Below are 27,199 nucleotides of genomic sequence, written 5' to 3'. Positions count from 1 at the left end.
AAGCAGATATACAATACAATAAGCTCAGGAGCTACTTCACAAAAGAGATTGAAACTATAATGAAGAACCAGAAATATGGAGATGAAAAACACAATGGATGAGATAAAGCAGAATATAGACCCCCTGAACAGTAGAGCTGATAACATCGAGGAATGAATCAGCATCACTGAGGATAGAAAAATAGAAATGCTTCAGAAGGAGGAGGAGAGAGAACTAAGACTAAAAGGAAATGCAGAAAGTCTCCAAGAAATATGTGACTCAATTAGGAAATGCAACATAAGAATTGTAGGTATTCAAGAGAGAGAAGAGAAGGAGAAAGGAGCAAAAAGCATGTTCAAAGAAATAATAGTGGAGAACTTTCCAAACCTGCATAAGGAGTTGGAAATGCTCATGAAAGAAGCCACAAGATTTCCTAACTATGTCAATGTAAAAAGACTAACTGCAAGGCGTATAGTAATGAAGCTGGCAAAAGTCAATGATAAATAAAAAGTACTAAGGGCAGCAAAGCAAAAGAAAGTAATTTACAAAGGAGCCTGTATCAGGCTTTCAGCAAATTTCTCAGCAGAAACCTTACAGGTTAGGAGAGAGTGGAATTATATATTCAAATCTTTGAAAGACAAAAACTTTCAGCTAATAATACTCTATCCAGTGAAAATATCCTTCAGATATGATGGAGAAATAAAAACTTTCCTAGATAAAACCAAAGGGAGTTCATTGTTAGAAGACCCCCCCCACACACACACACACACACATGCAAGAAATCCTCGAGAACATCCTCATACCTGAATAATAAAGAAGAAAGGGATTACAGAGCCTTGCGTAAGGAGATGAATAGATAGACAAAGTCAGAAAATTGGAGCTATCCAGCAGAACAGGTTAGCAAATGCTCAGGTAAAACATTAAAGAGAAAGGGAAGGAAAACACCAAAAATAAAAGGCAATCTTGTCATTTTAACCACAAACTGAGAACACAAGATGGAATAAGATGTGACAAAAGCAACTTAGGAAAGGAAGAGAAAAGTGACTGAATTAGCTTAGTCTAAGGAAATAAGAGGTCATCAGAAAATGGACTGTCTCATCTATGAGATTTTGCATACAATCATCATGGTAATCACTAAACAAAAAAGCAAATCAGCCACAAATAATAAATAAGGAGAAAACTAAGAAATCCAACATAAAAAACTACCTAACCAAAGAGGTAGTATGAAATATATGGGATGAGAAACAAAGGAAATGCAGGAAAATCGGAAAATGAGTAATAAAATTGCAGCATTAAGCCCTCATATATCAATAATCACTCTAAATATAAATAGATTGAATTCTCCAATGAAAAGACACAGAGTGGTGAGATGGATTAAAGAACAAGACCCAAAAATTTGTTGCCCCCAGGAAACACATCTCAGCTCCAACGACAAACACTGGTTCAGAGTGAAGAGATGGAAGATGATACTCCAAGCTAATGGAAACAAAAGAAAACAGGTGTTGCAATACTTATATCAGACAAAGTAGACTTCAAGATAAGATAGATAAAGGAGACAAAGAGGGGAAGTATATAATGATCAAAGGAACACTCCACTAAGAAGATGTAACACTTATAAATATCTATGCACCCAACACAGGAGCACCAATGTACATAAAGCAACTATTAATACACCTACAAGGAGATATTAGCCACAACATAATAATAGTAGGGGACTTCAACACTCCACTCACATCAATGGATAGGTCATCCAAACAGAAAGTCACCCAGGAAACCGTGGAATTAAAAGAAAAGCTAGACCAGATGCACTTAATAGATATATAGAGAACACTCCATCCAAAAACAGCAGAATACACATTCTTCTCAAGTTCATATGGAATATTCTCAAGGATAGACCATATGTTTGGAAATAAGGCAGGCCTCAATAAATTTAAGATGATTAAAATAATAACAAACATCTTTTCCAACCACAATGCTATGAAACTAGAAATCAAGTACAAGAAAAAAGCTGAGAAAGAGACAAAGATGGGGAGACTAAAGAACATGCTACTGAACAACCAATGGATTATTGAAGAAATCAAAGGAGAAATAAAAAAATATCTGCAGACAAACAAAAAAGAAAACATACCATAACAACTGATACAGGATGCAGTAAAAGCTGTACTAAGAAGAAGGTTCATCACAATCCAGGCTGAACTTAAAAAAAAAAAAAAATTCCAAATAAGCAATCTCAAATTATACCTAACTGAATTAGGCAAAGAAGAACAAACAAAGTGCAAAGTCAGCAGAAGTAGGGAAATAATAAAAATCAGAGCAGAGATAAATGCAATTGAAATAAAAATGACAGTAGGAAAGATCAATGAAACAAAGAGCTGATTCTTTGAGAAGATAAACAAAATTGACAAATCCCTAGCAAGATTTACAAAGGAAAAAAGAGAGAAAGCTCAGATAAATACAATTATAAATTAAAAAGGAGAAATTACAATGTATACCACAGAAATACAAATGATTATAGGAGAATACTATGAAAAACTATATGCCAAAGAATTGGGCAATCTAGAAGAAATGGATAAATTCTTAGGCTCTTACAACCTCCCAAAGATGAATCAAGAAGAAATAGAGAATCTAAATAGGCCAATCACAAATAAAGAGATTAAAACAGTAGTCAAAAACATCCTAAAAAATAAAAATCCATGACCAGACGACTTCTCTGGTGAATTCTACCAAATGTTCAAAGAAGATTTAATACCTATCCTCAAACTCTCCCAAAAAAATTGGGGAAGATGGAGCATTTCCTAACCCATTCTATGAGGCAAACATAACCCTCATCTCAAAATCTGACAAGGACAACACAAAAAAGGAAAACTATAGACCAGTACTGTTGATGAACAAAGGAGTAAAATCCTCAACAAAATATTGGCAACCCCAAAACAGCAATGCATCAAGAAGATCATAGACCATGATCAAGTGGAATTTATACCAGGGACACAGGGATGGTCCAACATCTGCAAATCAACCAGTGTGATACACCACATTAGCAAAATGAATAAAAACCACATGATTATCTCAATAGATGCAGAGAAAGCATTTGACAAGATCCAACAGCCATTCATGCTAAAATCTCTAAACAAAATTGAGATAGAAGGAAACTACCTCAAAATAATAAAGGCCATATATGAGAAGCCCACAGCCAACATCATACACAATGGGGAAAAACTGAAAGCCATCCCTCTAAGAACAGGAACAAGACAGGTGTGCCCACTCTCACCACTCTTATTTAACATTGTACTCGAGGTTTTGGCCAGAGCAATTAGTCAAGAAAAAGTAATCAAAGGAATCCAAATAGGAAATGAAGAAGTGAAACTCTCACAGTTTGCAAACAACATGATCTTATATGTACCCCCCAAAGAATCTATTGGAAAACTATTATAATTAATCAACAACTACAGTAAAGTTGCAGGGTACAAAATAAACTTACAAAAATCAGTTGCATTTCTATACACTAATAACAAATGAACAGAAAGAGAACTCAATAATACAATCCCATTTACAGTTGCAACTTCTATACACATTTTTGAGAGTTTTTATCATAAATGGATGCTGAATCTTGTCAAATGCTTTCTCTGAATCTATTGAGAAGATCATGGGGTTTTTATACTTAATTTTGTTAATGTAGTGTATCACATTGATTGATTCTTGCATATTGAACCATCCTTGCATCCGTGGAATAAATCTCACTTGATTCTGGTGTATGACCCTTTTAACATATCATTGTATTCAATTTACTAATATTTGTTGAGAATTTTTGCATCTGTGTTCATCAGTGATATTGGCCTGTAATTCTCTTTTTCAGTTTTGTCCTTGTCTCATTTTGGTATCAGGGTAATGTTGGACTCATAAAATGAGTTATGAAGAATCCTCCTCTTTAATTTTTTGGAAAAGTTTGAGAAGAAAAGTATTGAAACTTCTTTGAGTGTTTGGTAGAATTCACCAGAAAAGAAATCTGGTCCTGGACTTTTGTTTTGCGGGAGGTTTTGATCACTATTTCAAACTCCTTATAAGTGATTGGTCTATTCAGACTCTCTATTTCTTCTTGATTCAGTTTTGGAAAGTTTTATAATGCTAGGATTTTATCCATTTCTTCTAGGTTATCCAATTCTGTAGCGTATAGTTTTTCATAGAGAATACTCTTACAATCTTTTGTATTTCTGTGGTATACATTGGAATTTCCCCTCTCTTGTTTGTCATTTTATTTATTTAAGCCTTCTCTTTTTTTCTGTTAGTCTAGCTAAGGGCTTGTCAATTTTGTTTATCTTCTCAAAGAATCAGCTCTTAGTGTCATTGATTCTTTCTACTATCTTTTTAGTCTCCCTTTCATATATTTCCACCCTGATTTTTGTTATTTCCTTCCTTCTACTCATGTGGGTCTTTGTTCTTCTTTTTCAAGTTCCCTTAAGATATAATGTTAGAGTGTTTGAGTTTTTTTCTTTTTTCTGAAGGTGGGCCTATATTATTATAAACTTTCCTTTTAGTATCACTTTTGATGTGTCTCATAGATTTTGGGGGTTTTTTCATTTTCATTTGTCTCCAGGTATTTTGTTATTTCTCCTTCAATTTCTTCATCCAACCAATAGTTGTTCAGTAGCATGTCATTTAGTCTCCACATATTTCTGACCTTTCCAGCTTTCTTGTTGTAGTCAATTTCTAATTTCATTGTTGTCAGAAAAAATGCTTGATATGATTTCAAGCTTAAATTTATTGAGACTTGTTTTGTTTCCCAACATACAGTCTATCTTTGAGAATGTTCCACGTGCAATTAAGAAGAATGTGCATTCTGCTGCTTTTGGATGGAATGTTTTATATATATGTATCTATTAAGTTCATCTGGTCTAATATTTCATTTAAGGCTGATGTTTCCTTTTTGACTTTCTGTCTGGATAATCTATCCATTGTTGTAAGTGGGATATTAAAGTCCCCTATTATTATTGTGTTGCTGTCAATTTCTCCCATTAGTTTGGTTAATAATTGCTTTATATACTGTGATACTCTCATGTTAGGTGTATATATACTAATAAATGTTATGTTTTCTCAATGAAATGTCTCCCTTATCATTATATAATGTTAATCTTTGTCTCATTATATTTTTTTGGCTTGCAGTCTATTTTGTCTGACATGAGTATGCCTATACCCACTTTCTTTTGTAGCTGCCCCTGACGCAGGAAGTATTAATAATCACTGGAAAAGGCTTGCCAACAAACTGTGACCTGGAGGTGAGAAGGCCAGTTAGCCAATGACGGGTAAGACCTCCAGGGGGAGGCAACCTAAGCCAGGCATCGGTCGCCCAGGGGCACAGATGGAGACACAATATCGGGAGCAGGAGGAGCTGTTGCCTATGAGGGCTTGCATGCTCTGAGATAAAATGTACGAGCACAGCAATAACATGACAATATCAAAACAGAGGCCAAGGGAGGGCTCCTTGAGAAATTACTAAGAATTCTTGGCATTCGCTAATTACATTGTCCAGAACACCTGTGTATGTTTAACAGCTGTAAGCTATGTATATATTGAAATGCTGGTTATAATAAACTCAGAGTGGCCATCAGCCCTCTCCGCATCTATCCTGATGTGTACATTGGATTGTGACACCGACATCTTTTGGTTGCCATTTGCTTGGAGTATCATCTTCCATCCCTTCATTTTGAACCTATGTTTTTCTTTAGATCTGAGATGGGTCTCCTGGAAGCAGCATGTTCTTGGGTCTTGGTTTTTAATCCATCCAGCCACTCCATGTCTTTTTATTGGTGAATTAAAACCATTTACCTTTAGGGTGATTATTGACATAGTAGAATTTAATTCTGTCATTTTATCTTATATTTTCTGGTTACTCTGTATTTCCATTGTTTCTTTCTCCTTGTGTTTCTGCCTGTGATTTCAGTTTGCTGGTTTTCTGTGAGGTGTTTCTTAGTTTCCTTGTTTGTTATATTTTGTGACTCTGTTCTTAATTTTTGTTTTGTGGTTACTATGTGGTTTGTATGAAAGGTGTCATAGATAAGATAGTCCTTTTTCTGCTGATAGCTTCTTAGCTTCATTTGCCTATGTACGTTCCATCCTTTTCCTCTTCCCTTTCTATGTTTTTGTTGTCACAAATTATCCCTTTTTGTATAGTGAGTTCATTACCAAATTGAAGTGGTTATAGCTATTTTTAATGCTTCCTTTCCCTTTAACCTTTATGTTATAATTAAGTGTACACTATCCTACCCTCATACAGATGTGTAATTTTCTGATTCTGTATATCTATTTATAACCTTACTCAAAGCTTTGTATCTCTTTCTCTTTCGGTTTCAGATAGGACTCCTTTCAACATTTCTTGTAAGGCAGGGCTAGTGGCAGTGAACTCCCTCAGCTTTTAGTTTGTTTTGTTTTGTTTTGTTTTTTTGAGGAGGGAAGACTTTATTTCTCCTTCATATCTGAAAGATAACTTTGCTGGCTAGAGTATTCTTAGCTGGAAGTTTTCATCTTTCAATATTTTGAATATATGTTCCACTTTATACTGTCCTGTAGGTTTTCTGCTGAGAAATCCACTAATAGCTTAATAGGAGTTCCTTTGTAGGTTGCTTTCTTTTTCTCCCCGGCTATTTTAATATTTCTTTTGTCGTTGAGTTTTGACAGTTTTATTAGCATGCATCTTGGGGAAGGCCTTTTTGCATTGATATAATTGGGTGTTCTATCAGCTTCATGGGTTTGTATTCAGTTCCTTCTCCAGGTTTTGGATGTTCTTTGCTATTATTTCTTTAAATAAGCTCTCTGCTCCTTTCTCTTCCTTCTCCTTCTGGGATACCCATTATCCTGATTTTGCCCTTTCTAATGGCTTCAGCTAATTCTTGTAGAATTTCTTCATTTTTTAAGTCTTAGTTCTCTCTCCTCTTCTACCTGCATCATCTTTGAACTCACTAATTCTCTCTTCCATATGATCTGCTCTATTTCCAATTCTTTGTGAAGCACTTCATGTCATTTATTGAGCTCTTCAGCTCCAGAATTTGTGTTTGACTCTTTTTAGAGTTTCAGTCTCTTTGGTAAAGTATCCTTCTGTTCATTGATTTTATTCCTGAGCTCATTGAACTGCCTTTCTGAGTTTTCTTGTGATTCATTGAGGTTCTGTATGATGGCCATTTTCAAGTATTTATCAGTTAGATAACAATCTTCCATGACTTTATGTTTGGTTTCTGGAGGATTGTTTTCTTTTTGTAGTGCCATGGTACCATGGCTTTTTGTGATGCTTGATGACTTATTCCTCTGCCAGTGCATCTGTTGTAGCAAACACATTTTTTTTTGAGGAAGATTAGCCCTGAGCTAACTACTGCCAGTCCTCTTTTTGCTGAGGAAGCCTGACCCTGAGCTAACATCATGCCCATCTTCCTCTACTTTATATGTGGGACACCTACCACAGCATGGCATGCCAAGCGGTGCCATGTCCACACCCAGGATCCAAACCAGCGAACCCCAGGCCGCCGACAAGCAGAACGTATGAACTTAACCTCTGCACCACCGGGCCAGCCCCAAACACATTTTTTTAATTGAGATATAGGTTTGTTTTGATTCAAACTTTTCAACTACTTGGAGATTAGAAATCTTTCTTTTGTTTTTCAGTAATTTGTTCTATAGTGCTCGTTTTTGGTTTCTCTTACCTGAGCTCTCTTTGAGGATCTTCACAGTCTGCCCTCCAGTACCTCTAATTGAGTTGTCATGAGTACTCTCATTGTTGCTGCCTGCACTTCTAGGGATCACTGATGCCTTGCTGTTGCTGATGTCATTGTGGTCACTGGCTTTGCCCGTGGGGGCACAGGGATGGCTGACATCTGGATGCCCTGAGTGGAGCCACACTTCTGTGGTGGGTTAAAGAGGAAGGTGGGAAGGAAGCCTGGGACATGGAGCACCATCTCAACTGTTACCAGTTACTTTGTGGCCACAGGAACCACTGCAGTTGGGATTTAGGAGTCCTGTGCCCAACTCTGCCACGGCTAACAGGCTCCCTGCCCAGGCCAGGGGTCCCAGGATCCTGGAGCTCCACCTCCACATTGTTCTGCTTCGTGTGTCTGTAGGTACCACCACAGCTGTCTGGCTGGAGTTGCACATGCACCTTTGCTGCTACCCACCAGGTTCTCTGGGGCAAGGGGCCACCAGCTTAGCCACCACAGTTGGGGATCCAGGATCCTGGGCTCTACCTCTGCTATTCCTCTGTTTAGCCTCCTCTATGTGCTCCTATTTACCCACCTTGAATGTACTGATGTGTGGATCTTTCCAGCATCCCTGTGTGTTGTACAATGTAGGCTTTTTTGGGTTATGGATGTTTTATCACTGTAGATTGAAGGAGAAAGACAAAAGAATCCTCTCACATGGCCATGATGATGACATCTCCTCTGTACATATTAAATATATGCAGTTTATTATTTGTGAAGCATGCCAAAACAAAGCAGTTTTGTAAAAATACTGAAATCAAGAACAGACAGAGCTAAATATTGAAAAATAATTACTCAGTACTAGAGAGAGTAGAGTTTTTCACTTTCTCTTAATTTTGAAGGGGAAACAGTTTCAAGCACACACGGGTAGCAGGATATTTTCTCTATCTCATAATAAATAGCATACTTTGTTGCAATAAATAGATGTATCTCATAAATAAATTATTTCTAGAAAGCTCATCCATTATTCAACATTTCTTAGCCTGGCCAAAGGGTAGCAGTGTTTTAAAAGTATTTGAGTTAACTTTGTGCAGCGCTGGGCAAACAGGAAACCAGGTCTGGTCCCTGACTGATGCAGTCTCCTATGCCAACGAGAGACCACTGAGCTACAGAAATCTCTGCTGGGGAAGCCCATTCAAGAAAGCCTGATTTGGCTGTGTTTTCTGAAGAATCAAGCCATGGAGACTCTTCTACAAGTACTCATAGGAGTATTGGAGTTGCAGGCAGCCTGTAAGTACGTGCTTAGTCTAGGGGAGTCAGGAGATGATGACAGCTTCCTGAGGGCAGAAACTGAATCACCTTCTGTCCTGGGAAGGCCCTTTTAACAGCTGGATACATGTTGGTAAAACAACCAATATTCTTTGTCAATGTAATGTCATCCCTACTATAAGCATGAAGATCTTACATGTCTCCTGTGTTTTCTTTATATTGTCTTTTTGAACAGGGGTCAGTAGTCAAGAAGTGCAGCAGAGTCCACAGTCTCTGAACATCCGAGAGGGAGAAGATTTTATCATAAACTGCAATGCATCAAAGACTTTATATGCCTTTCACTGGTACAGGCAAAAGCATGGTGAAGGTCTGATCTCCTTGATGGTGATACAGAAAAGTGGGGAAGAAATACATTATGAAAAAATGACTGCCAAGTTGGATGAGAAAAAGCAGCAAAGTTCCTTGCATATCACAGCCTCACAGCCCAGCCACTCAGGTATCTACCTCTATGGAGCAGAGGCACAGTGATCTGCAGACCTCTACAGGCTGTCCTCAAACCTACAGCTGAGCCACAGATGTTCTCCCAACACAGGGCTCCTGAAAGGTGGCTGGAACATTTGCCAAGATCAGAAGCATGAAGAAGATGTAATTGTCTCATTGCAAAAATAAAAGGGGAGAGGGTTGGGGTGAGAGTAGAGGAAACTATGCCTGTATTCCCAAATTTAATGTGATCTTTTGTCTGGGTAATTGTTACTTTTTAGTATGTAGGACTTCAAAGTGGGATGATAAGGGCATGAATGTCAGTGATTTTTGCAATAACTGTGCACAAATCTTGTGCCCTTCTTGCCCGACGGAAACTCTTTCCCTTCTGCTTCTCATTCATCTTGTTAATAGAGAGAAATTCTGAGTCATTTGTTAGATTCTTTGTGGCATATTATGACTATACCATGAGTATTGGAAGAGCAATATTGTCACACTGGGAGGAGTCAAAGGCAATACTTTTTTCTAAGTTTGAATTATAAATATAGAGATAGACAAATGGATGGACAGATAGATGAGAAGAAGAGGGAGAGAGACATAGATCGATACCTAATCCAGTCTTCAACTGGCCTTCACTTCTCCAACAACGTGGCCTCACCTATTCTTACTGCAGCCACTCTCACTTGGCCCCTCACCTCTGATGGAGCTTTAAAAAGAAGCCAGTCATATTTAGTCTTGAGGCAGAGCTCGTCCTGCAGACTTTTTTCTCACTTGTCATGTCTTATTGTCCTTGACAAAAGAACTTAGGGCAGAGATAGCAGAGTTGGGACATGCAAATATGTTGTCTTCAGTTCTTCACCATCCCTCACCTTTATGTGCCTCCCTCCCATCAGCTGCTCCTGCTTTTCACCTACCCCTCATGCTGCTCTGTGACCTTTCAGCTCTCCTTTTGCCCACTCAGAGCCTAGTGTTTCTAGTCACTGAACTGCTTTCCAAAATCTTCTCTCATTTTATTGATTCCAAAATGGAGTGGTTGATCATCTAAATTACATTCTAAATTAGCTCTTCCTGGACTGTTTGTATTTGAAAAAGGGGATCTTAGAGGAGAGTCAAAGGAAATCATCTCAAATGGTGCATTTTCGGTTACTGTGACAATTGGATAGGAAGGATGTTTCATGGTAAAATGACGTTTCCCATACTTCTAGACCATAATGCAGGCCATCTGCCCAACTGCAGGGCAGTTCCCGGGGGCAAGGTTGCAAGGACCACAGTGTAGTTACTTTTTAACAAGTATGTTTTTATTCAAATTTGTTCAAAAGGATAATATTATTCAGAAAGGAAAAATGATAAAGATTCTGTTGCTTGACACTACACATAGTTTACAGCATCTGTTATTTAAGATAGACGGCATTCACATAACAACCACTGTAATAAAGACGTACAATATACAGCAGTTAAGGAACCATATACATTTAATACAGTAAAAGGCATAGAAGGGCAGCTATTATTATCTTCATTTTACCAACGAAAAAACTGAGGGAAAAAATTCCCAGTGAGGAATGCTTTTGAGAACCTGCGTTTTCGGCGAGCTCATTGGGGGCCATGGCCACAACCACTCCAAAGACACAGGGGCCACTAGCCTCTCATGTGGTGAGCCCTCACCTCTGCCCACTTCCTTTCAGTAGGTGCCACTGAACAAGTTTTCTCATGGTCACTGCCCACTGACCTGGAGCCTGGAGGCTGCTCATGCTTCGTACTCACTTCTGCAAAATGCGTTATCAGGAAACAATGGAAACTGGGTCAGTCTGTTCCTGACTCTACCAGGTAACTGAGCTAGACAATTTTGATTCCCACATCTCTCCCTTGGGACAATGTATCCAGCCCGGGAGCTGAGTCAGTAAGGCTCATGTAAGTGTTCTGAGCACGTTTAAGGTAGACTAGGCTGAGATGTGATGGTCAGTAGGTTACGTATGTTAAGTGCATTTTCAGCTTAAGGTATTTTCAACTTCCGATGGCTCAGTCGGGATGTGACCCCATCATGAGTCGAGGAAGATCTGTACATGAGTCTTCTTATTAACCTGAGTGTTTTTAAAATTTTCCCTATGAATTACTGCTAACATCCTAGGAGAGTGAGGCTGTATCTTTGGAGGTCTGAGAGATAGGGTTCCCTATATATATGAAATTTATTTGTAATCTTATGTTCTATCTTTATAATTCATGAGTTACATTATATTCTGTACTATATGCTCCTTTGTTTCAATATAGCTAAACAAATGCTTTAAATTGATGATCCAGAAATGTCCGCCATGTTTATCCCAGTGCTTGATGTCACCCTTCGTACACTGTTACTTGGCCTATTCTCCATTAGAGGACAGAAATACGTTGCTAGAATTCTCAAGGAAATGGGGATGATTTCAGGGCTGAGACAGTGGGTCTCATGGAGAAATGGAGCAATGGCTCATCATTGCTCAAACTGCAACAGCAACCATGATGGTCACAGGGGCAAGAGACCCAACAATAAACTTCTCACCCTGTCATCCTTGTGCCTCCCATGTTCCATTAAGAGTGTCTCAGATTAATGCAAATTTATTTTTCTCCAAATGATGATGTTTTGGTTCTTCTGTTTGTTTTTTCTTTTAAAAAAAATGCATTTCTACAATAAAATACTGCAGAGTCATTAAAAAAAGAAAAAAAGAAAAAAAGAAATGCAAAGTTATCAGTATTTTTACTTGGTAAGAAGCAGCGATTCATATTAAGAAACATGCTCACTACATAGTAGGAACAGTGAAGAAGCAAGGTAAACACACACACAGAAGGAAATCTCGGGCAAACCTGGACCTAAAGTTAGCATTGATACCAGAGGGAGAAAAGGACACTCAGGAAAACAGAAATAGATTTCCCCGCTCTCCTTAGTCTGAGGAGCACAGTGGGATATAAAGCAGATACTCTGGTCAGGACGTGGTGGAAGCTCATTTACCTAAATCAGGACGTAAGTTACAAGGCATTCTTCAGGCACTCAGCCCAGATCCTGGGCATTTGAAACTCCAAGTCGCCACATCAATTTTTTTCTTAAAAATAAAACTTCTCCTCTAAAATTTCACTCTGTAAAAATAAAGTTTTTCTATTATTCAGCTTTATTTGCTTCTTTGAAAAGAGTCAGAACGTTCGCACCACTGTGTTAATAAGCAACAGTTGATGCGGGGTCGGTGAGCCGAGGAGTCGAAAGAAAGATTTCTTAGACTCTCAAGATCTGGCAGTAGTGCTCTTTTATTTAGAGAATAGTGTGGAATAGCATGGGGACAGGACCCATGGGCAGGCAGAGCTGGTGTGTGGGGACAAGACCCACGGGCAGTCAGAGCTCCTGCTGCTGCCGCATGGGGACAGGACCCATGGGCAGTCAGAGCTGGTGCGTGGGGACAGGACCCACGGGCAGTCAGAGCTCCTGCTGCTGCCCTGAGTTGAGGGTTAGGGCTAATTTTATAAGGCATGGGTACGTGACTTATTTTTACTGGAAAAAAAGAAAAGATGATGTAAGAAGTCATTAAATGATTTCAGTGCAGCTGGGGTCTGGTTATTGTGCGGTCATATAACTTTAGATACGAATCTGGCCATATAGATCGGCATGCAGGTGAGGATGCCCCGGGCTTCTCTCCCTGGGGCGGTCCTAATTCATACCATAAAAAAAGTCCACTGGGTCGTATAGTTTGGCATGTAGGCCAGGTCACCTTGGGCTTCTCTAGCTGGGGCAGCCTTAATCCACATCACAGTAACCTCCTTCTTCCTGTATCAGCTCTGTCAGGGTCCTTTTCTCTTTTTGTTTTTGGCTCTGCCTTTCACGTTAAGGTAATTTTTTAACCTGTCTAGTGATCCAAGATGCTCATTCGTGCTTAGTGGGATATAAATCTGGGATTCGAGAAAAGGAAAATGACCCTGGTTCCTCTCTTTTTAAGTATTTGCCTCACTTTACTCTCAGTTGAGCCTGGTATCTCAGGTTCTTATGCCTCTTTATTTAATATCTTCAGACAAATAGACTTTTTTCCCATGAAAGCAGATAGTAAGGAGTGGACGCCTGACTTTTCCGGGTCAGGATGGGAGATCTGAGACTGTAACAGTACTTTATACCATTATACTTTATACTCGAGACACTCTGTTTAAAGTCCCTTTACCCCCATCCCTCAGTCTGATCTTCCAAAGTATCGAGTGCCGTAATTCTAGAGATGTTCCTAGCATCTGGATTTTTGTTGGCGTTTCCCTCTGTGGGCCCATGGGATCCAACTTTCTTCATTCAGCTGAGCCAGTTACCACTTGACATTTATTCTCAATTTCCAAAACATCTCACCTGCTGCCAGCCCTCTCCTGTTCTATATGTCTTAAGGAGTTCATAACTTTTTAAAATTATTACTCTCATTTCAGTGGGTTCTCAGAAAGGAACAGAGAAAAAAATATGTCTTCAATTCCCCATGCTTAACCATAAGTCTAGCTTTCACTGACTTTCAACAGAGATGTTATAAGGTGCCCAGGGGCAGAATTCCTGTCTGTTTTGTTCATGTCTCTATATTTCCCTAGCAGAGAGTGGGTACTCAATAAGTCGTCATTAAATGAATGGGAGAGATGGGAGGATTATTTAATAAAAAAAAAAACCTCTCAAATAGTGGCATGAAAGGACAGCAATCTAGTGACTAGCCACGAGGGGTCAGTGTCTCCATTCACAGTTAACCTTCAAGATTAGCTCAAAACAGAGAAATCCCCAGTTAAGAGATGAGATTGGCTGATACACAGAATAGATATTTTAACGTCACGATGGTATTTATAGCGTTACTCTAAGCCCAGAGAAATTTCTTGAAGCAAAAACTCTTTTAGGAAATAATTCTTTGCTGAAAGACTTGTGATGGGGGTGCTCCTTGAAGCTTTATTAATAATCCTATGGATGCAGCTGACATGTGAGTCTTGGGGGTTTCTGAGTTGTCCACAAAGAATTCCAAAGGGGTGGAAATTCCATCAGGGCAGGGAGTGACGTTTTATCCAAGTTTGTGAAAAGAAGGAAACAGAAGGAGAAAAGATAGAGAAAGAGAGAGGAGAGGAAAAAGCACAGAGGCAGGGCTGGGGAATTAATAGAGTGTCCATCAGAGCTTTGAGAAAGGTGATCTAAAAAAGATTTTGAATACCTTCTTTTGTCTTTATAAACAGGGGTGAGTGGCCAACAGCTGAATCAGAGTCCTCAGTCTGTGTCTGTCCAGGAAGGAGAGGACGTTTCCATGAACTGCAATTCCTCAAGTACACTCAGCACCTTTCTATGGTACAAGCAGGATGTTGGGGAAGGCCTTGTCCTCTTGATAGCCTTATATAAGATTGGTGAATGGACCAGAAATGGGAAACTGGCTGCTCAGATTGCTAGAACAAGAAAGGACAGCTTCCTGAACATTTCAGTCTCTGAGCCTAAAGATGCAGGCACCTACTTTTGCGCTGGGCAGCACAGTGCTCCCCAAACACCTGCAGCCTGCACTCAAACTCGCAACTGGAGCCCCATTCTCTATGCTGCCTCCAGCTCCTGCTCCTCTTGGCGTGAATGTGATCATGCATGCAACCCATGTTCCTTGCGCTTCCATTAATGCAAACTTTCACACATTCAAGACTTTATCTCCAAAGATCCCACTCTTTGTTTAATGAACACTACTCTTTTTTTAATGTATATAATAGATTTACTTACCTATTTTGTCAGGATATAATGAGAAATAATCAGTACATATTCACAGTAGAAGATTTAACACATCTCTCTTAAAAAATGGATAGATATCAATGGAATAGAATTGAGAGTTAAAGAATAAACTCATACACTTACAGCAAATTGATTTTCAAGAAGGGTGCCAAGACCATTACAATGGGAAAATGGTGCTGGAACAACTGGACAGCCACATGCAAAAGAATTACACACATATACAAAAATTAACTCAAATGGATCAAAGACCTAAATGTAAGAGCTAAAACTATAAACTCTTGGAGGAAATTTTGGTGACCTTAGATTATGCAACAGTTTCTTAGATATGACACCAAAAGCATAGCAACCAAAGAAAAAAATAGACAAATGAGACTTTATCAAAATTAAAAACTTTTGCGGATCAAAGATTGCAAAGTTTTCCACAAATTAACATCAAAAAACAACCCACAGAATGGAAGACTATGTTTGCAAATCATATATCTGATAAGGATATAATATCTAGAATATATAAAAAATAACTTACCACTCAACAATAAGAAACAAATACCAATTTAAAAATGGGCAAAAGATTTGAATAGTTATTGCTTCAAAAAGATCTACAAATGGCCCACAAGCACATGAAAAGATGCTCAACATCATTATTCATTAGGGAAATACAAATCAAAACCACAATGAGATACCTTCGCGAGAATGTGGGGAAATCAGAACCCTCATACATCACTTGTAGGAATGTTACATGGTGTAGCCACTTTGGGAAACAGTTTGGCAGTTCTTCCAGTGGTTAAACATATGTGGGGACCTGAAATTGGCCACCCCAAGATATGTCTCTTTGGCATCAGGATTATTTGAGGCTGATTGCTTTTAATAAACTGGGACAGGGAAGGAGGCTCTGAGGAATGGAACTTGCCCTTTGTTAGGACACGTTTACATTTGTAAGGTAAATCTCTATCTGTAAAATGTGCCTCCCTCTCTGTACCAGGAAGAAGAAAGCCGATGACCTTCTCTTTAGAAACTCTTAATCAATACCAAAGGCAAGGACTTAAATCTGCATTTTATTGTGCTTCTCTGGTAACCTCCTGTAGCTGACTTCCCTCCGCCTCCCAACTTTGGCATTTCTTTAAGGATTAAGCATCTTTGCTTAGGCTAGGAACTGATTGCTGCTGCGCTCACCTGTGACCACCCAGCTCCAGACAATAGACTTGCCTCCTGCTATGCCCATCAAGATAGCAGACCACTACCTGCTGTGTCCATCAAGCACTGTGCCAACAGGGCAATCTTGTGACTATTGTGGGAGGGAGATTTCAATCACATGTGAAACACTCTGTTTGGGGGTATATAACCACTGTGTGCACCCCACTTCCTCGGTGCCCTTTCTTCCTTCGGGAAGAAAGGCCCCGGGCCATGGTTCCTCATAAAGCTTTGTTTAATTTTCTCTTGCTATTCTGTCTCATGTGAATTTAATTCGTTCTCCAGCCAGACGAACCCCCCATTTGGGAAGAGGAAATGTCTTCCTCCCCTACACATACATATTACCATTTGACCCAGCAATTACGCTCTTAGTTATCTACCTAAGAGAAGTGAAAACACGTTTGCAAAACTTGTATACAATGTTCATAGCAGCATGATTGCTAACAGCCAAAGGTGGAAACATCTCATGTCCATCCACTGATGAATGGATATACAAAATGCGGCATATCCACATTATCAAATTATATTTCCCTATATCCATATTAGGATTATGTTGAATCTTACACCCAACAATTAGAAAAAACAAATAATTTTCAATTACTCCTGAGACATTTAGAAAACAATCCTACACTGGTCCAAAAAGGAAATAAAACCAAAGAACCAATATCATAAAAAGGCGATCTCTGGACAAGATCTAGTAGAAGTAGAAAGAAGCCACAAAAACATAACCAAACTTCCCATATCTTTGGATACTTTAAAACATGCTATTAAATAATTCATAGATTCAGGAAAATATTATGATAGAACAAATATTTTAGTTCAATGGCAATGAAAGCACCACCTATCGAACTTATGGGATGCAACAAAACAATAACTAAAAGGGAATTTTTAGCCTTATTGTATGTATTAGAAAAGATGAAAGTTCAAAAGTCAATCAACTTAAGGTAGAAAAAAATAACAAACCCCAAAGAAAATAATAAATACAAAATTTAATGAAAAATAGAACAAAACCAAAAAATTGTTTGAAATGACTAATAATGTTGATAAATCTTTGACCAAACTGATAAAAGAGAAAGCAGATGGCAAAATAAACAAATTAGAAATGAAAAAAAAGAATATGATTAAAGATACAGCAGTCTTATAAGAGCACAACAATAGAAATAATGCATGCCAATAAATTGAAAACTTAGATAAAATAGTTGATTTCCTTGGGAAAAAAAAAACTTACCCACATTGACTCAAGTAAAAAGAATCTGAATATACCTATCAAAAATAAAGAAATTGTGGCTGGCCCGGTGGCACAGCGGTTGTGTGCATGTTCCACTTCGGCAGCCTGGGGTTCACAGGTTTGGATCCCAGGTGCTGACATGGCACCGATCATCAAGCCATGCTGTGGTGGGCATCCCACATACAAAGTGGAGGGAGATGGACACAGATGTTGGCTCAGGGCCAGTCTTCCTCAGCAAAAAGGCAAGGATTGGCAGCAGATGTTAGCTCAGGGCTAATCTTCCTCAAAAAAAAAAAAAAGAAAAGAAATAAAGAAATTGAATCAGTAGCCAAATGTTTACACACATAAATATCCCAACCCAAGACCTAGTTTTATGAAAATATATTTTAAAATACAATTAGCATCATATAAAAACTGTTTTAAAAAGAAAAAAAAGAAAAATCTAGGAAGTTAGAAAACTCATTCTATGATGCTATTACAACTTTGATTTTTTAAAAAGACCATTTCAGACAGCTTAAGAAAGGGAAATCTCACTCATGAAAGTAACTGAAAAAATACAAATTAAAAATATTGATGAATATAAGCTAGTAATGAATATTTAACATAAAATAATATAAGAAATTAGAGTTTATCTTAGAAATGTGTAGAAGGATTAACAGAAGAATCTATTCATGTAATCCCAACATTATCAGGTTGAAGGAGAAAAAATGGCAACAAGAAGAAGATAATATTTTAAAATTAATATTTATTATGGACATTTTTAAATATGCACAAAAGAAGGAAGAATAATATCACATATCTGTACTCATCAACCAAATTCACCAATTATTGATTGTTATTACATGACCAAATTTTTTTATCAGTACACCTCTCTCACCCTCACCCGGCTGAAATATTATTAAAGCAAGTTCTAAACATTATTCCTTTCACTCATGAATAATTCAAAATACGTCACTGGGATAAAATCACATTTTACCATAACCGGAATTACATGATCACACCTTAAATATGCAGCAGCATTATTTGTTTGTTTTTCAAAGAATAATACCTTGATAATACTAATTCTTTGAGATTTGTGAATATTTGTTTTATGGCCCAGTAGTTGGGTTTTGTTTTCTTTTTTTGTGGGGTTTTTTGATGAAGAACATTGACCTGGAGCTAACATCCACTGCCAATCTTCCTCTTTTTGCTTGAGGAAAATTGTCCCTGAGCTAATATTTGTGTGAATCTCCCTCTATTTTGTATGTGGGATGCCACCACAGCGTGGCTGATGAGCAGTGTCCAGGTCCACATCCAGGATCAGAAGCTGTGAACCCCAGGCCCCTGAAGTGGAGCATGCAAACTTAACCAGTATGCAACTGGGCAGGCCTCATGGCTAATATTTTTATTGTCTATGGGTGCTTGAGAAGAAATATTCTCTCATTTTGGGGGGTAGAGTTCTATATATGTCAGTTAAATAAAATTCCTTTGGATCTTCTACATAGTAAGTAACATTTTCTCTCTCTGGTCTGTCAATAATTTATAGAGATGTGTTGAAATCTCACTCCAAGAGTAAATTTTTCAATTTCTCTCTGTAATTTATCCATTTTTGCTTTATATACTACTACTTTAATACTACTTTATACTTTATACTTTAATACTACTACTTTAATACTACTAAATGTATGGAAGTTCAGAATCGTTACAACATACTGGAATTAATTAAACATTTTATTATGGCTTAAAGATCTTCTTTATCCCTAAAATTGCTTCTTGTCTCAAAGTCTCCCTCTCTTTTTTTGTTTTTTTGTTTTTTTGGTTACTAACATAGTTTTCTTATGTTTATTTTGGTTAGTATTGTCCTAACACACTTTTCTATCCTTTTACTTTCCAACTTTCTCGGCTCTCATGTTTAGGTTGGTCTATTTCAAAAAGCATATGACTGGATTTTAGTTTTCTATCAATTTCACAATCTTTGCTTTTTAATTAGTGAGTTAGTTCCATGTACATTTTTCACAATTTTTTGTAAATTAAGGCTTGTTTCCACCATCTTAACGTGTCCGTTTTATTTGTTTTCTCCTTTCTTTTCCTTTTGTGTGTGGGTGATTCAACGAGCGTTTTGTTGTTGTTATTCCATTTCCCCCTCCATGGGTTTGGAAGTTACATGACCCTTTTTAAAATAATTGTTTAATGTTTATCTTTTTAGTTTTACCATGCACACTTAAAATCTAAGTTAATCTATAGTTTAACCTCCTTTCTCAAAAATTCAAAAACTTCAAGTTACTATAACTTAGATCAAACTTTATTGGCTCACATGCTATCATTGGCCAATATTTTAGCTACTGATTTTTAAGGAAAAAGACACTATTAGTACTGCCTTATGCCGCCAATATGCATTTAGATTATCCTTACATTACCAATTCTTTTAATCACCCTCCCTTCTTGCATCTCAAGCCTTCCTTCTGAGATCGTTTTCGCTCTTTCCTGAGGAACATCCTTTAGAATTGAAAATCTGTTGCAGACAAACTTCTGCAGCGTTAATTTCAATCTCATCCTTGAAAGATAGTGTACTTACAATTGTAGATTAATAGGTATTTTCTCTCGGCATTTTGAAGATATTTTCCACTGTATCGTGGCTTCCATTGTTGATTTTGAGAAGTCTGTTCTCAATGTTATTTCCACTCCTTTCTCAATAACTTCTTTTTTTTCTTTCTGACTGCTTTTTAAATCTTCTCTCTGACTTGGCAGTATTTCTAAAACTTGCCAGTTTATACAAATAATCTGGGTTGCTAGTTTAAAAATATAGATTCTCAGATCTCGCCCCTGGAGATTCTATGCTATACTGAATTCACAATACTTCACACCTACCTTTCAATTCACTACTTATCTCTTCAACTCTATTCAATCTGCTGTTTGGCCCATCCTCTGACTTATTACATCCAACAATTATATTATTTCATTTGTGAAAGTCATACTTGGTTCATTATCAAATCTACGTGAGCAACTTTTATAGTCTTGGTTCCTTGCTCATTGGTGATTTCCAATTGTATTATTTTTTTAATTGTAAACATACATATTTTATATTTTCTAATGTTCATATTTAAAGACCTTGGAATTCCAAAACTATTGTTTGTTTTCTTCTGAGTCTCATATGTGGTGGCTGATTTCTTGTGTGATTGATAATTTGTTATTGTGAACTCATTGAATCTGAACTATAATTACCTTAACCCACCAGAACCCATTTAGTTCTTTAGTCCCATTTAAGAATCATGATACTAATTTAGGGGATTCAAGTTAAGCTCTCTATCAAGGTTTAGCTTCTTGATCTCGGGACTGATTTTCCCTAAAGACACTCCCAACTTTCATGTATGATTTCTACCTACCCCTCCCTGCTCTGGTTTCAGCTCACTGTTCTTTTTGCTTTAGTTTTTATTTGGCTTTGTCTGTTGATATGTTTGTTCCATGAATATTTTTTCTCACTGTCTTGAGAGTCCAACAATTCATTAATATTTGTTTGTTCTAATTGATCTGGAATCAAGTTGTACTTCAGTAAGAAAACACTTCAGAATAACCAGTCTGCTATTCTGAAAAAAGTGAAAGTTTTTGTTCCTTGTCTCATCTGCCCATATATGCTCTGTAGCACCCAGTACAAGAACTTGCACTAGGTAGGTGCTCAATATATTTGAAATAAATTGAATTGAAATATAGATTTCAATAGGAAACAAGACATCAGTAAAGTATACCTTACGATACTTACTATAGAAAAGCTATCTAATGAGGAAATTGCAGAAATGAAAGTTTCAAATGCTAAGTCAAGTTGATATGACACTGAAGTAAATATTCAAAAGTCATGAGATTATGCTTATTAGGGTAGAAATATTTATGTCATTTACTATTGAGTCATTTGGAATACCTTTATATTCAAATTGTCACTGATAATTCTAAGTCTGAGAATGTTATAAAAACGTGATTAGAATTTACATCTGAAAACAATGCTTGTGCTGAATTCTGGTCTTATTTCTTAAATGATAATGGAATGAGAAACGCATGAGCAGGTGTTTTTAAGGCATCCTGATGTTAACATTGATGAGCGTAAGCACTATGGAAAGTTCAACTGAGTTCAGTTATTATCACCCTCCAGGGTCTGGTAGTATCACCAATTCACTAAACCCAGAGGACAGTCAAGGGACCACCAAAAGGCAAAAAAGTACTAAAAATACATGAGGATTTATGGGGAGGAAAAATCATCTTCAAGGGATACAACTTCAGACTGAAGTTTTAATTACTACTGTCTAATGTGCCAAAACATATTCAGTTCTCTCTTCTACTTTTTGAGTCACTGGGGAAAAGCAATCTGACAAAATCTCAAAAGAAGCATCAGTCCCTAACTCTCACATCCAAGCCTCTCCCCATTTTTCTTCTCTAAATGTCAACCACAGAAGTCTTTCCAAACACAAATATTCTCCTTCAGTGATCAACCAAATATCTTCTTTCAAACATGATCTTGCTAATATGAAGCTATTTCACTGTAGTATAAATCATTCCAATAAAAAAACCTGACTCTTGAAGCTTCACTCCTCCCCTGCAGTTACTAGAGTGTATACGTATCAGTTAGAATTGCCCGTGTTTTGAAGAAAAAGAAAACCTTTATAACACTACTTTAAACAATAAAGACATTTAATAATCTCATACAACAAAATGTCAGGAGGCAAGGCAAATTCAGGTTCAGTGATAACATCAAATCCCCACCAAGAGCCTGAGCTTTCTTTTCTCTTTGTGTTCCATCATCCTCGTCAGTGGGATCATTTGTTGCTTCATGGTCACAAGATGGTTGATGTAGCTCTGAATACCATAGCTGGATTGGAGGAAATAAGCCACAACTTCACATTTCTCTTTTATGAGGAGAGTAAAGCCATCCTCAATGCCCCTAGCTTCTTCTTACATTTCATTGGCCAGAACCGTGCCACATGGCCAGCACTAACAGTACAGAAGGCTGGAAAAGTGACCATTTAACTTGCCTAGCCTCTATAAGGAAGATGAGCATGGAGGATGGTGACTGGGGATAAGGGTTGGCTTAGCCATCCAAAAATATGTGCCACATCATATCAGGTCCTCATTCTCCAAAAGAAACTCTGATAATATTTCTGAATATCCTTATTATTATTCTATGATCCATAAAGATAAGACCAAAGCACCTTCTAACCCTAACAGCATGCACTAAGGAAAGCTGAAGTCTGTAAGGAGTTATATAGAGTTCACCACATGCAGTAGAAGTTTACACTAAATGGGGCAAGGCATTTCAGCGGTTTTGCTTCTAAAAATCTATTGTAGTTTTCTTCTTTGCAAGTGTCCTAGGGGAAATCAAGCTCTCTCAAGAGCAATCAGCTGATGTTTCTGAAGAGAGACTGATCTACTGCCACTGACATCATTACATGCAGTTCCAAGCAGGTCAAGATCCATCTTTGAGGGACCTAAATTGTTTCCACATTCAGACCCTGCTATCCCCCAAGGCCTTGCCATCATGTGCATGGGCATAGTGTGGTCACCACCATGCTAGGTTCCAGTTAGCAAGAAGAGGAATGAGGGAGCATGGAGCAGGCATACCTACTCTCTTAAGAACCCTGAACCAAAAGTGGCACATGTCACAACTGCAAGGGAGAACTGGGAAATGTAATCCCTGCTAGGTGGTCATGTGCCATGTGAAACTCTTATCACTGTGAAAAAGGGGGGAAATGAATTTTAGTGAGCAATTAACAGTCTCCACTACACAAAGGAAAAGTTATAATATGTATTAACATAATGAAACTAATATATTAAACATGCTAGCTTTCAGGTTAAAAAGTAAAGTACAAATAAAGACTGTTTGGAATTAATAAAGACATCAGTAGAAATAAAGGAATCAAAAAATGGAAAAAATCTAAATGATTCAATTAATAAATTGAAGAGTTCTTTGAACTACGTCTGAAAGTTGTGAGGAAGGCAGAGAGTAAAAACAAAATCTACATTACAAATGAAAATGGAGATATAACTGCATTATAGAGAAGACTTTTGAGAACATAAAAGCACAATAATCAACACTATGCCAACAAATGTTAAAGTATACATTAAGTGGCTAATTTTCTACGAAAATGTTAATTGCTAAACTCTACTTAAGAAGAAATAGAAAAATTAAATAGGCTAATACCATAAAATAAAAGTAACCCCAAAAATGACACCAAGTGCAGAGGGATTTATGGCTGGAATTGATAAGACTTTCTAGTAACGTGTGATTCCTATATTATTTTACATGTTCTAGAACATAGAAAGCTATAAAATCTCAAGCTCATTCCAAAAAGTTAGTACTACCTTTACATCAAAACCTACAAAGAGTGGCACACATACACATCCAACACACACTCACACACATACAAATTATATGCTGATTTCAATTATGAAATCCAAAATGCAAAAATCCAAAATAAAATGCTAGTGTATCAAATTCAGTGTTAAAATAATACATAAATTGAGTAATTTAAAAATTAAAGAAAAAATAAATTAAAGGATTTTAATTAATTAAATAATTAAATTAAGGGAAAAGCACATGAAATAATTTCAATACATGGCAAAATAAATATTTGATAAATTTTAAACATTTTTAAAGTTAAGAATAGAAAGAAGATGCAGCAATTAATAATACATATTGGTCCAAGAGTAGGCAAGTAGAACAAGAACATTATAGAGAGATGAGAATAGACTCACATATATGACAAAGAAAAAAGTAGAACTGAAAACAAATGAGAAAAATAAGACCTTTTCAATAAATGATGCTGTTCAATTTAATATCCTATAACTACTTCATGCCCTAATAACATCCAATTCTAGATGTATTGCACACATAAATGCAAAAAGCAAAATTCTAAAGATTAGAGAAAGTAATGAGTGGTATATATAATATAGAACAGGGAGAAATTCTTAAACAAGACATGAAAAGAATTAAGCAAGAAGCTTAAGAAAAATACATATTTAAAGAGAATGAAAAGGAAAGCCATGAATGGGAAAATATATTTTGACACATTTAACTAGCAAAATAGCTACGTATCCATTCAGAAGTAAAGGATTAATAGCAGGTGAGTGTAGTTCATTACGTGACTTCTTTTTAATGAGACCTGAGCTAGTGTTGATTACAAACATCCTCCTGGGAAGTATCCAATGCAATTTACTAGATGGAATATAAATGAGAGTTTTTAGGGGCTCCTATGAACTTACTCTGCTGTGCTACATTAGAATTGTTTATTGTTAATGAAACCTGAAATTTCAGAATTTATAGGATGGAGCTGGCTGAAGAGTGGAAATTAGTCACATATCCCATAAAGCTAAGTATTCAGAGAGATATAAGAATTAGGACAGTGACATCAGCATCATGGCAGAGTGAGTTGTTCCCTTTGTCTCACCCTTCTAAGTTACAATGAGTAGCACATCCATGACCAACAAAGGACTCCCTGAACAACACCGAGAATGCCTGAGAGAGCCATACATTGATACATCTGCAGATCAGTGGACTGGACCTGTGGGAGGCAGTGGAACTAAGGGAGTAGGCCCTCCCCCTCCCCTAGCAGCAGCAATCCAAAATGCAGATACCCCTTGCTGTGGCAGTGGTGCCCTGACCTGAGATTTCAAAGAAGTGCACCAGACCCAGAGTTCAGAGTCTGCAGGAGCAGCAGCAGTTCTCACAGCTCAGCCCCTAGCCCACCCCTAGCAGTGACAGGTGGCATCAGTGACCTGAGTCTTCAGGAGCCACAGCAGAACTCATGACCCAGCCCTCAGTGGGTGGACCCCCAACACAAGCTCTACCAGCAGCAGAGCTGCATATAAGACACCAGGTCCCTGGAAGCAACAGCAACACTCATGAACCCAGCACCCGTGGCAGTATATAACCCAGGAATAAGATCATAGGTGGCACATGGTGCAGCAGCATTTGAGCAGGCAGAGAGCCCATAGAGAACCACTGGGGGAAAACAATACCCAGGCAACCCCAGAAGCAGCAGAGGTGCTCATAGCCTGATGACCCCAGTGGTGACACCTGTGATGGCAGCAACACCATAAGCAGCAAGGCACCAGGAACCCTGGAGGCACAAGCAGCACAAGGAGTGCACTGATGATGCATCCAGCAGAGGCAGTGGAGGGTGGAAACTGAGAGGCTCTCAAATACAACCAGAAGAGCTCAGAGTCAAAATAACCAAAGCCTTACCCAAGTAAGAAAGTTGTTTACTACCAAAAATTCACCAGCAGAGGATCAACTCATCAAGCACCATGAAGAACTACAGAAACATAGTAGAATAGAAAAGAAATGACAACTCTCCTGAAACCAAACTTGGAGTCACAGAAGACTGTGATCTAACTGACAGAGAATTCAAAATAGTTGTCATAAGAAACCCAGTGAGCCACAAGAAACCTCCGAAAGACAGTTCAATGAGCTCAGAATAAAAGTAATAAACAGAGGAATACTTCACCACGTATGTGAAACTCTAAAAAACAAGCAAAGAGAAACTGTGGAGATGAAGAACACAATTAATGAGATGAAAAATAGAGTAGAAAACATTGGAAATAAGGTAGACAATGTGGAAGAGAGAAGTAGTGAGCTTGAAGACAGAAATCTAGAAATGATTCTGGTGGAAGGGGAGAGAAAACTAAGATTTTGAAAAAAAATGAAGAAATTCTATGAGAAATATATCTGACTGAATTAGGAAAATCAACATAAGAATAATGACTATCCCAGAAGGAAAAGAGAGGAAGAAAGGGGCAGAGAGCTTATGTAAAAAAATAATATCTGCATTGAAAGGAACCCTCTGACATGAAACAAAAAGGCAAAGGTTTACAAAGCTTTGAGCAATGTGATAAATAGATAGACAGAATCAGAAAATTGCAACTTCATATCAGAATAGGTTAGTAGACACTTGTCTATAACATAAAGGCTAAAGGCAAAGAAAGCATCAAAAATAACCATAACCACATCAATTTAGGAACAAGCCAAAACCACACACAAAAAAAAGAGTTTGTAACAACAAAAACATAGAAGGGGAAAAGGAAAGGGAAAGAACCTGCATGAGCTAATGGAGATAAGATGTTATCAGCCACGCCCCTCACCACTGCTAAAAGTTTACAATGCTTTAGAAAAAATATTTTTAGAAAATGAGAAAAGAAACTAACTTCATTTTTGAACAAATATTTGATATGTTTTATTAACAAAAAACAATAAAAGTTCTGGATGGAGACACAGGGATGGGGGTTAGGATTGTTGGTGATTTATATTTTCTTCTTGGTGCTTCCTTATATTTTCCAAATGTTCTACGGTGTCTATATATTTTTTTATAATCAGAAACATTTATTTGCAAAGAATAAGTAGAAATTGAGCTTATTTAGCTTAAAAAGAGGAAAGACTCACATACAATTTAATGTAGGAATACTTAACCAAAAACATGTGAATGAATACACCTTAGCAATGTACTAATGTATTCCAAAGTGTTGAGTTGTCATAGTCTGGAAAGAAAATTAATTTAGTTCAGGAATTTAAATAAAATAGAAGTCTATAGAAAGGGTGAAAGAAATGAGCAATGGACTCCTCAGTGGAAAACAATAATCAGTTTTATTTAGTAGGAGGAGAGGGTCTCAGTGCATTTAGAAATGAGGTTATTGACATGATGACTT

General features: G+C 37.5%; 1 gene segment (V, D, J or C); it reads left to right on the top strand.

The window, feature by feature from the left end:
• Positions 1 to 8,893: 8,893 nt before the first annotated feature.
• LOC124235007 (T cell receptor alpha variable 34-like) lies at positions 8,894 to 9,452 on the top strand. The segment is given in 2 exon segments: positions 8,894 to 8,945; positions 9,160 to 9,452. Coding segments are annotated over 2 exon segments (345 nt in total).
• Positions 9,453 to 27,199: the final 17,747 nt, after the last annotated feature.

The sequence above is a fragment of the Equus quagga genome, chromosome 2 (assembly GCF_021613505.1).
Source record: "Equus quagga isolate Etosha38 chromosome 2, UCLA_HA_Equagga_1.0, whole genome shotgun sequence".
Lineage (NCBI taxonomy): Eukaryota > Metazoa > Chordata > Mammalia > Perissodactyla > Equidae > Equus > Equus quagga.
This window is presented reverse-complemented; position numbering and strand designations above follow the sequence as displayed.